The 11,445-nt window shown below is 42.8% G+C and overlaps 1 protein-coding gene and 1 long non-coding RNA gene across 4 annotated transcripts; one reads left to right on the top strand and one right to left on the bottom strand.

The window, feature by feature from the left end:
* The first annotated feature begins 630 nt into the window (after positions 1 to 630).
* LOC110948113 (uncharacterized) lies at positions 631 to 1,722 on the top strand. The gene is made up of 2 exons (XR_002595516.2): positions 631 to 825; positions 1,147 to 1,722. It is a non-coding gene; the product is annotated as an uncharacterized LOC110948113 (long non-coding RNA).
* Positions 1,723 to 1,792: 70 nt separating this feature from the next.
* Positions 1,793 to 10,432, bottom strand: LOC110948109 (soluble guanylate cyclase 88E-like). 3 transcript variants are annotated; one of them, XM_022189501.2, is made up of 19 exons: positions 10,289 to 10,432; positions 9,981 to 10,186; positions 9,667 to 9,807; positions 8,651 to 8,790; positions 8,348 to 8,482; positions 7,962 to 8,085; positions 7,753 to 7,872; positions 7,524 to 7,641; positions 7,169 to 7,255; positions 6,512 to 6,629; positions 5,787 to 5,916; positions 5,461 to 5,607; positions 4,566 to 4,712; positions 4,316 to 4,472; positions 4,125 to 4,234; positions 3,866 to 3,955; positions 2,958 to 3,122; positions 2,730 to 2,867; positions 1,793 to 2,594 (listed from the first exon to the last, which is right to left on the bottom strand). In XM_022189501.2, exons 2-19 carry the CDS (start codon positions 10,098 to 10,100, stop codon positions 2,442 to 2,444), a joined length of 2,340 nt encoding a protein of 779 aa, XP_022045193.1. In that variant the 5' UTR covers positions 10,101 to 10,186; positions 10,289 to 10,432; the 3' UTR covers positions 1,793 to 2,441. The 3 variants fall into 3 exon arrangements, with proteins under 3 accessions (XP_022045193.1, XP_022045194.1, XP_022045195.1); XM_022189502.2 differs by having other exon boundaries at positions 2,964 to 3,122; XM_022189503.2 differs by having other exon boundaries at positions 7,557 to 7,641.
* Positions 10,433 to 11,445: the final 1,013 nt, after the last annotated feature.

Raw genomic sequence — 11,445 nt, 5'->3', positions numbered from 1 at the left:
CAGGGGGTGGGGGAGGAGGGTGGGAAGAGGGACAGCTTTTTCACTTGCTTGGGAAATGCTAGCAAAATTACCGATTATTGGTTGAATAATTTAGCCATCTCCATGGCGACTAAAATTTGGAGCAAGTCCTAAAACATTTTTAGGCCTCTTTTGAGGGGGCACAGCAGGAGGCGTGGGGCCAATTAGAACTTATACTAAAGGATCATTATGGCAGTTTGAAAGAGACCAGACGGCACAGGAGCTGGGAGGATGGGGGGATGAGGCTGAGGGAGATGAGGTTGTGCTTTGTAACGTGCTGCTTGTTTTACCAACAGGTGGCAGTATTAGAGGGCCAGATCAATCTCAGGGTCTAAGAGGAGTCTCTGCTATTTACACATGAGTGATATGGCACAATCAAATTGTTCTTTTTGCTAGATTGCAATCCTAAAGCTCAAATTAAATTGGAAAAATGTTCTTATCATCGCCCGCACACCCTAATAAATTAAACATTAAAATTATTTCAATCATAAAATTATTCTCTTTAATTTTGAACATATATCAAAGTATTTTTTGTTCAATTTGTTTAAAAATGTCCATCTGTTGACTATGACACACATTATTAATCTTAAGGTGATATGATGTCACTCCCGTGCGAGTGGCCCCACAGTGAGTGTTGCCATGGCAACCCTCCCTGTTATTCGTGGTCCACCAGCCACCTCTCCTCTTCAGTCCAGCGCTCTCTCTCTTGTCCTCCATTTCTTTCATTTTCCCAGGCTGTGTTTGCCAAAAGAAGCCCAGCTCAGAGTCCTGCACAGAGGAAAACAATAGTGCAGCTACACGCCACAGGTAGGAGCAATGAATCCTCTGTGTTTGGTTGTTTGAGGGAAAGATAATTAACCTGCTGCTTTTTATTGTACAGGATGGAATTGTGTTGTTGACATTAATAATGCCAGACTTTATTTGATAAGCTGAGCATTGCACAAAATCGTATTCTGTAAAGAGAGTTTCTTTCTATCTGCTATCATTGTTTTCAACAGGTTGATTTATTGTTACACATGATTATCTTGCTTTTAATTAGTGTTTTATCATCACTGCTGTGTGTGGCTAATGTGAGCATCTCTACATATGGTATGAAAAAACTCAAAACAAATGCTTTTGTCCTCAAAGCTGCAACAAAATCCTCCAATCCCACTGCCGGAGCACGTCCTCCCATCATGCCAGAAGTCATCCATCTGACTTCCATGCAGCCACAGTTGTCCACAGCAACTCCTCTGCTGCCCAGCATCACTGCTGACCCCCTGACCACCACCACACTTTTCCCTCAAGAGAAATTGCACATAGAAGTGCACACCATCCTGATTGTTGCCATTTTTTGTGTGGTCTGCTTCCTGCTCCTGCTGGCTTTTTTCTACGCCTTCTGCTTCCATTGCTCCATCAACTCATCACTCAAAGATTCCCGAAGAGCCAACGGATGCAGCCTAGATCGTGAGGACGCCACCTATAAGTGCAGTTCATCTGATGACCTGTCTGTAGGGAACGTTGTCTGACTGTGATGCTGGACCACCATCAGATTAACTGATATCTTGTTATGCTTTTACTCCCATATTTATTTGATCTTTATTTTTACCTGCAGCAACAGGTAAACCAAGCAATCACATACATGACTGTTATGATGAATTTTTACGCTCAAACGCAATGAGACAGAAAACTGTGTTCAATAAAAGCATGTACATTAAATGAAAATGTAAATGTGCATCTGAATGCCAATGCTTGAGTGACAAGAAAAACAATAACAAATGGATCAACACACCGCTCAGCAGACGTCTCACTTTATTTTCACCGAGCAGACAAGCAATTTCATTGTGCCATGGCTGCGTATTTGACTGATAGAGAACAATAAGCTGGTACATGCAAGATGAAAGGCAGAGGAGGAGGAGAGACTCAGAGGAATTCACAGGACGGAGCAAGATGTCAAATCTACGAAGTGCAGCAGAACAGAGCGGCGAACACTAATTAATACAAAAGCATGTTACACAATAGGTGCACTGCAAAGTTTCAGTTTGTTTGACGTGTCTCTTGTGAGGAAGAAAATGGAGAAGTGTCTGCTCACTCTTCAAAGCTTATTGAGATTTAATGGAGCTGGAAGTGTGAAAGTACACAAACTGATTTCTTTATTGTGAGAGCAAAAAAAAGCACTGATGGTTCTGATGTACAATTTAGCAGCACACAGGTACACTAGGAATTCCAAGGATTAGAGTCTAGTCAGTGTACAAACATGTCATCTAAAATTGCCTTGGCATCAACACAACAACTGCTTCAAAAAGCCAAAATAACAGCTAAAAACCACATTCCTATCTGCCATCTGGCCTGTACAAAAAGCGCTTTAGAAAGAGTAATACACAAGAATTACTGGCATTAGCATCAGACAGCGTCAGCTTGAGCGACATTACTCATCTCGCGGTTCATGACACGGAACACATGGCACTTTTGGAGCAGCGGGAGTCACAGGAGCTGTCACGAGACTCCATGAGGGAATCTCTGCCGTCAGACTCAGGTGAGTCCAGTTCAAGGTGAGAGTCCTCGAGCTCGTCCTGCAAAGCATCCTTAAAGTGGGACTGGGGAAGAAGTAAGACATTTATCATATAAATAACAATCGCATCAATCATAATGAAATGTCTGGATGAAAAGAAAAAGATTCAGAAGTAGTGACATTCAGAGTCAGTCTAGAAATTTCACATATTCTCTGTCACCTTATGAACCGACATCTCCTCCACCCGGCACTCCTCTATCGATTCCTCCAGAGAATGGCCTGAAATCTCCATCTTGATTCGATGAGAGCGAATAGACTTGACATCATCCTCCTCCTCCCCTGCTACCAGTGGGAAAACCTGCGGGCAGACACACAGAGTCTCTGAGATGATGATGGTGAAAATGAAGCAAGTGAGAGTGTGCAGCGTTCAAGTGTGTCTCAGCTGAACCTTTACCAGTCCCTCCTCGTCCCCTGTGGCCTCAGGGCCTGAGATGGTGGCCTTGCTGATGGCCTTACTGATGGTCTGGGTCTCAAACTGGGGACACGCTGCCTGAGCATTCCCATCCTTGTCCCTTTTTCCTTTCAGCCAGTAGGTCTCAATTTCAACGTTACCCTAAAAACAGGATGAAGCAGAGAAAACAGCAGAAGGGAGATTTAGATTTGTGTATAAAGATGTCTGACACATGCACAAAAACTCAAAGATATACGCTCAGAGGCACAATTTCTGTTATGGAAGTAAAATGGCAGGTGCCAAGTTTTCAATTCCCTGATGAAAAATGATTCACTCTCGCTTTCTCGAGATTGGCACCTGTAATCAGTTGCCTCAGAAACCTTCGGGAGTCACTTTGCTGGTATTATCACTGAATGTACAGCCTCAAAGTCGAGCCCTGCGATAAAATGGCAAATCAACAAGCAAGCTGCGATTGCCAGCTGTGAATACTAAGTGTGCCGACTCCCCAGAGCCAAAACATTGTGAGTTGTTATTATTTTATATATTTTTGAGGTTCTGAAATGTGCACCCTGTCTGATTGCTGATACACAAACCTTCCATTAGCACAAATTAGAGCCTCAGCCTTTGGCCCTCATTTCCAGATAACATGCATTTACTCTGGAGGGAAGACATACATTTAAAACTTTTTTAAAGCATCCTAACTATTTATTATTGCATTTTTATCCTATGTTTGTGTGTGTTTATTTCAATGTGCTTACACTTTAAATAAAGTGCATTAAGTCCTTTGAGTCAAACTGAATTGAACTGATTTATACTTTGTGTTACACATGTGTTGTACAGAAACTGCTAATTAATTGCATGCTGTGAATGGTGCAGTTGCTACGGTAACAGTTTTGATTTTTGACCTTGATGGTAATGATACCCCTCCGTTCGAAAATAAAGTGGCTTCCTTTCAGGTGCTCGTAGGTGGCGCTGCTGAGCTGAATGTGCATCTCCTGATTGGGACAGAGAGTGAGAAGTCAAAACCAAATCACAGACAACTAATACTCACTAAGTATAGACATTTTGATGTATATATGTAGAGAGAGATAGTGCTGTTTTCATTTTAAGCCTTATTAGGCTTTTAAGAGATATGATCGGTTTGTCACTCATCATTTCACCCACCTTTCCATTGCTCTCCATGGCTGAGGCTGTGTGGACCGTGTCTCCATGCAGACCATAACGTGGCATTTTATGTCCTACCACACCTGCCACAACCATCCCAGAGTGAATCCCTGTAACCACAGCGACAGGTCAGTTCCCTCAGTCAAACCCTGACATAAAGACACCGGCAGCTCGGTGCATCTTCGACCCACCAACACGAATCTGTATGTTGTTGCCGTTGGAGGGGTCTTTGAGGTGATCTATGGAGCGCACCATGTCTAAGGCCATGTCACAGATGTTATGAGCGTGATACTTAGTCTTCTCTGGAGCTCCTGCAACCACCATGTATGCATCTCCAATGGTCTCAACCTGGAACAAAAAAACCCCCACAGGAACAGAAGCTCTTACCTGGATGTGGTAAAAGCGTAACACACGAAGAAAAGAAAAAAAGAACACACAAACCTTGAAGACGCGGTGCTTCTCACTGAGCGTGTCAAACAGCGTGTACATGGTGTTGAGCATGGAGACCACCTGCATCGGGGTGATGTGGCTGCAAATGCGAGTAAATCCCACCACGTCGCTGAACAGGATGGTCACATCTGGGAACACCTGGGTTGCAAAGCAATAAAAGAGTTGATGAGGCAGCAGGCCGATACATTGCACACACATACAGAGGTGAAGGAGGCAGTGCTCTTGTTATAAGACAAAAAGTCTAATGTAGTATGAATAGAAAGAATGTGTAGGGATGGGCTCTGTTTAGTTTGCTATTTACAGTTGGCACAAAAAAATGAACCTAAATTTATTCTCTGGTAGCTGCTAGATTAAATCTTTAATTAGACATCTGTGCCAATTTTAAAGTGCCTCAGTGCAGGCATGTGAGTTAAAGTAAGCGTCAAGTACCAGGCACAAAGGTCTCATGGTATTCTTTACTCTGGAGCGCAGCTACAGTATATCACGCTGTTGTGACAGCTACCCTCTGCTCTCCCCTCTCCACCATACATGTACCTTGTCTTTGATCTCTCTTTCCGCTAGACTTAATCAGGGCCAATTAAAGTGAACCGTATAAGGGAAGATTCAGATCCTCAACATTATTGCTGAGGAAATCTCAGTCTAGTGAGAGGAAACATGAGAAGACAATATGAGAGGTGCATGGATATTATATAACCACTTGCATTTTTCTATGTTTTCAAAGGATACTGAAAAAAATGAGTCTTTTCTTCTGCCTCTGATTCCTGCATGTTATATAAGAACTGTATAATTCTTAGTCGGTACAATAACAGTCAGCTCTGTGGAAAGAATAGAAAAAGGGCCTAAGAAAAGTGGCATGTGTGTATATCAGACTATCCACAATCCTGACCTCACAAGTGTTTACAGCTGGCTCTCCTTTGCGCAGCCTTTTAGCCACCGGCTTGGGAATCATCCTGTACAGGAGGTCATCAGTCTTCTTCATCTCGTAGTCCAACATCTTCATGCTCTCCTCCAGCTTACTGGACTTCTTTTGCTCCTGCAATCCCAAGGAAGAGTGAGGAAGACAGAAAAAAAGAATATTGTTTAGCTTGTATCTTGACTGTGATCTGGGACTGCTTTACTGAAAGAAGAGCCTCAGAGCAACTTTGCATAATGCATAGTGACAAGTGGGCTGATCACACATATAAAATGTGGCGGCACTTTGACACAGGGAACCTGTATGAGCGCTCTCTTCAGCTCCTCTGACTGCTGCGTGCCCGCCAGCACCAGATCTCTGCTGGAGTCGTGCATGCTCAGGTCGTTGATGTACAGGCCGGTCTTAAACATAGCGCTCAGGCTCTCCATGCTGCAGTTAGAACGGACAGAAGAAGGAGGAAGGAGAGAGCAATGATAATATTTAATAATGCGCACTGTAACAGCTCCAGAATCAATAAAATTATAATAGCACTACCTATAAAAACTGTAGAATGAAAAGACAGTAATCATGGGATATGTTATTTTGAGTTTCCTGCAGTATCAATAATGTAAGCAGTGGGGTGTGGCATTTAACATTTCAGAAGCTTTGTCAATACAGGCATAGGGGCATTTTGCTTCCAAAACAAAATGTTTCAGAAGAGGAGGGAGATGTTTTGGTAATGTACTCTGTGGAAAACACTCTCAGTTGCAAATGGGTTCCCATTAGGCTCACAAGAGCTGCACTGTCTGATTACAAGCTAATTAGCAGCTCATTTCATGCATGGTAAGTGCTGTTAGAATGGGCCCCTGATTTGATTCACTGCCCAGGCTTTTATTTCCAGCTTCGTAATTCAGTTTAGCTCTTGCTGCTTTTCAGAATGTTTTACTTTTCAGCTGTAGTCTTTTAATAAAGGTCTGTATCTGTGCGTGCGTGTGTGCGTGCATGCGTGTGTGTGTGTGTATGTGTGTGTGTGTGTGGGTCTTACACAGGGGTTCCCAGGAAGATGATGGACTCCCACTCTGGCATGTATCTCATTTGTCCTTTTAGTTTGAGGCAGCGGCTCCCATCACCCCAGCTCTCCATTGCATTAGCGCTGTTACCGTCTAAAAGGGGACCAGTCAAATGCCGAGAAGAAAAACAGCCAGAGGTGTTTGGGTTAGATTTCGGCAGCAGATAATAACTGCACGGTGTTAAGAGTTCCATTTTAATGGATTTCACATTTTTATAAGAACTGTTTGACATTTTGGGCACTGCGATACGTCATTTTCTTGGTGGCAGTTGGATGAATACATAAATACCACTCTAAAGTCTGTACAGGATGTTTAGATGAAGCTGTAGTCAGTATTGACTAGCGTAGCTTAGCATAGGAAGGAGAAAAAGTTGGAAACGGCAAGTTTGGTTCTGTCTAAATGCAACGATATTTCATGTCTTACAGCAGGTTTCCTTCTGCACCTTTTCTCGGCTGGCAGAAAGTCAATACTCTCTCCAGCTTATCAACAACCCTTTTAAAGTAAAGTTACTTTGTATTTTAGCTTTTCTGTGCACTGAAAAGCTTTTCCTTTTTCTATTCTCGATCGGACTACTTCAGTGTCAGCTTGCTCAGGTCTTGCTACATGTCTGAGGACAACAGAGAGGTGCTGACCTTTGTAATCATCTCCAATGATGGACTGGAAAGCCATCAGCTCCACATCTACATCAGCAGAGCGGTTTGCATTTTCATAGTCAGAATCTGTGAAGAAAGAGTGTGAACAATCAGTCATGAACATTCATATTTACATCCTTTGCTCGGCTGAAGGTGACTCAAAACATCAAAGAGTTGAATTCCTGCAGCGGGAGAAATGCTGATTCTCTTACACTGAAACAGACATCCATTTTACTGCACACCTTTTCTTTTGTGTTATTTTATGAAATTCAATTTGACTGTGTCTTTTTGTGTCTGACTGCACTAAATTTGCTAAGAACACCAGCAGGCAGGTCTTCTCCAATCAGACACACACCCCTGCGAGTGTTCACATGGCTTCCGCTCTTACTCTGGACTCGGTTGTGAAGGTTCCTTTCTCTCTTCACAGGCTCCTTGGACATGATCTCAAACAGGTTGTTGGGGTGGGAGATGATCTGTGGACAGATTACTAAGTCAGTATTCTCAACTTTCATTAGCAGCCTGCTGTTATGAGGCACCAAAAGTGGCAGGTAACATTAAAACAGCTTCCGTCAGAAATGTCCTACCATGTTCCAGGTGAACTCCACCAGAGGGCGAGCCAGCAAGAAGGCGTCATTGATCTTCTTGCCATCCAGATCAGGGAAGACTGTGGCAAGGCCCGAGCCCACGTTGTGCACCACCATGTCCTGAAAAATGTAAAGAATCAGCGAGTGTGACTTCATTTCATTCCTCAACTGCCCTCGGCAATAGAAGGACGATAAATCAAAATAATTACCTGTCTGAAGACGATGTTAAAGGGGAAGACCTCAAAGAAGAAGTCAGAGGTAATGGGCAAAATCTCCTGCTCCTCCTCATCCTCCTTCATGATGTAGCGGTACGCTGAGTTGTCAAAGTTCAGCCTGCGAAGCCACACAGATACTTTTTCAAAAGTTTGAAGTTAATTAGTGGAAGAATTGTGCAGAGCTTCGCTGAAGGATGAGTCAATAAAAAAAGGGCTGGTAGCTACTGGTTTCTTTAGTTTATATGTTAAATCTTAATCTGCTGTAACTGTTGAAGCTGAATAACTGTTGTTAAATTATCAACTACCAGCACTTGAGTAAATGCAGCAACTTATTTCCCACTATTTAATCCAAAAAAATGCTTTGTAAGCCTTTCACTTACCTCATGGTGACATGGGAGTAGTCTCCGACCATCTGCTCAGACAGCACCTCCACATGGATGTCAGTGTCGTAGAACTGCTTCCCCATCTGTCTCAGCTGACCCATGGCGTAGTGCAGGTAGCCTTTACGTTTACTCCTGCAGGACACACAGGAAGAAAATGGAATGTCTTTCTGAAGAGATTAATTGCACAGCTTTTCTCTCTGTTGTTCTGGTCCCCCTTTCAACTTTGATGTCTGATAATAGCCTAGCAATCTTCAACCTCTGATCAATTCCCACCCAGCGACCAAACACCCCGTCACAGACCTGTAGTGGAGGGTGACTCCGGTAGCAGACTCCTCCTGGCAGAAGAAGGTTGGGGGCTGCACCTTGGGGTAGCTGAAGCGCAGGTATTCATGGAGGTTGTCGAGGCCGTTGACGAAGTCACGTACATGTCGGCCAAGCACCTGCAGACAGAGACGCGAAGAAGCACATCACGTCTACTCTATTTGACTTTTTTGTCTAAAAATTTGAAAGGGACAGTGCCAATTAAACAAAACAAAAAACAAAAAGCATGTACATTTGCATGTCACAGACTGTAGCATATTTAATCCCCCCATTGCATCTTGTGTGTGGAGACAAGTTAAAGATTTTAATTAGAGACAAAAAAAATTAATAACTTTTTCTTTATCATTAGTTTTAGAGTCAATTTCTTGTAAGACACCAATTTCATGTGCAATTAAATAGTGTCAGTTTGTTTTGTCTTGCCTTTTTTTCATTTTATTGATCCCCCCCAATGGGAAATTGTCTTTTTGCGTATTCCAGCTTGTTAGGAAGGTAGAGTCAGAGCTACACTACACTGCCCCTGGAGCAGACAGGGTTAAGGGCTTTGTTCAAGGGCCTGACAGAGGCAGCTTGGCATTGCTGGAGCTATTATAATTAGCATTCATCTTTTGTCAGATGTCATATATTTCTATTTTACCTGAAATTTAATTTAAAACAGAAGAATACTGAGAGCACAATGGTGCTCATGTTTCTAATCTGTAAATTATGTGGACACAGGTGTGACAAAGTATTTAAATAAGTTTTGTTCTAATAATAATGTCTTGAAAAACATATATCCACAAAACCGTAGTGCATCAGTCTGCAACTAGAGCATGAACTATTCCGTACATGTAACCCTAGATGGCAGATTCCCTGCACACTTACAGAGAAAACCTACTACAAGAAGTAATATCCACAGCCATACGTACATAGTTCATGGCGTCTTTAATACTTTACTGGAAATATCTACCAAGAAACAAGACAGTTCTGACACCTTTGATTCTACAATCTTTTCCCACCTTGAGGATCCTGTCATAGCCATATTTCCCCACAAAGCCCAAGAAGTAGACGCCCCAGGAGTTCATGAGCTCATTGTAGGGCGTGCCTGTCACTCCGCTGGCTGCCTTTGCAATCCGGGGAATCACGCTCTCACTATACACCTGCAGACGCAAGAATTATCACTTAGAAAACCAGACATTTTGGCGTCAGAACAATGAAGTCTCAGCAACAGCGTGACAGATGAAAGTGCAAAGTACACCAAACTGCAGACCTCTCATGTGTTATTATTCCATGCATGTGCGTGCACCGTTATGTCATATTGCAGACACTGTACCTGGTGGGTGACAAAAGAGTGCAATCTGACATCTGCTCTCTCTCTGACAAGCTTCCACACATCATCTCCGTACGACTCCTTGATGAAGTCGTGAAGACTCTCACACAGCAGCCCATACATTATTTCTCTCTGGATTGAAGCTCAAACTGAGCACTGTCAAGGCGGCTCCCCAGCTGATTGACTTCCAACAGTCCTCCCAAAGGCACCTGCGAGCGATAAGAAAAGTTCAGAATGATGACTTTTTCAGTGCTGCAAGCTGAATTTTAATGCATTTTGCTTTCAGCGTGAAGCTATAAAAAGATATGTACCTAATATTGCTTTTTGCTTTCTCCTGCTCTCAGCCCTGCCAATAAGGTTTCATCAGAAGGCCAACAGGGCAGACCATTTTAAAGGTGCCCTAATTACACAACCCCTTGAGCGTGAATGTGTGTCTATTGTTCTTGTGTCAGCTGTCAGTGCCTGGTGGCTGTGCACCGTCTCTATGTGACACGAACACACTGCGGAAAAAAACCTCTCAAACACAGATGACGCCGATCACGAGAAATCGTTCCATTTTCATCGTCTTGTTGTCTTTGTCCAGAAGAAATAGTACTTGCAATTGTTAGAATTACGTATTGTGCAATAAATTGTCATGAGAAATAGGTTTAAATAAGCTGGAAGTGATAGATCTATTCTAATTACAAAGGTAGAGCGACATAAAAAGCCTTGAAAGAAGAATACAACCAGCTCTGGGTTCTGTATATAAAGCTAAATTACTTTTTTTTCCAATAAACAAACACTCTTAAATAAATCTTTAATGGGCAGCAACTCTTCAACTTCTGTTGTGTGTCTGCAGATAATTTTCTGTGACTCAGGATGACTTCACATTTTCTTTCAGAGGCCGGGAGGCTTCCCACTGGGAGATAGTGGTATTGTGGAGCAGGGCAGGTGGGGAATCGATATCCAATCTCAGCAGGGATAAAGAAAATGTTTTTCCCCTCCAGCCTCCTGCTGAGCTCAATGAATCAATTTGGAGGGGGAAAACCGCATGATAAAAACTAACTTAAGTTCAAAAAGGGCAACTAAATATAAAGTTAAAGGTCATTACTTATAGTTTAACTGGAGGGAAAAAAAGGATTTATGCAGAAATCAAAGGTGGAGTTTCTCTGCAGTTGGTAAAACAACAAATAAATGGAAGCACATAGCTAAAACATCGTGCTGTTATTTAGTACAATCTTTAACACTACCAAATAAATGCCTGTAACTCACAGCAGTTAGAAAGGACAGAATGCTAAAGGTCTCACTTCATCAGAAAATGGAAGAGCGACCTGCCACCGTGCTTAACCTTTGGCCCTAAACGAGAAAATGGAGTCGCAACCTCCGATCACAGCAACCTAATCAATTTTAACACCGTGGCCATAAAAAAACGGCCCGTGTGTGTGTTTGTGTCCATGTTTGCAGTAGGGAGGTTGAATGTTTGGCCTCT

This window comes from Acanthochromis polyacanthus, chromosome 10 (assembly GCF_021347895.1).
Source record: "Acanthochromis polyacanthus isolate Apoly-LR-REF ecotype Palm Island chromosome 10, KAUST_Apoly_ChrSc, whole genome shotgun sequence".
Classification (NCBI taxonomy): domain Eukaryota; kingdom Metazoa; phylum Chordata; class Actinopteri; family Pomacentridae; genus Acanthochromis; species Acanthochromis polyacanthus.
This window is presented reverse-complemented; position numbering and strand designations above follow the sequence as displayed.

Excerpts from the sequence above, each read along its gene's own strand:
- LOC110948109 (XM_022189501.2), bottom strand. The coding sequence starts at position 10,100 with ATGTATGGGCTGCTGTGTGAGAGTCTTCACGACTTCATCAAGGAGTCG. Across the intron at positions 6,630-7,168 it reads CATTGGAGATGATTACAAAG|ACGGTAACAGCGCTAATGCA; the intron begins GTCAGCACCTCT and ends GTCCCCTTTTAG. Across the intron at positions 5,917-6,511 it reads ATCTTCCTGGGAACCCCTGT|CATGGAGAGCCTGAGCGCTA; the intron begins GTAAGACCCACA and ends TTCTAACTGCAG.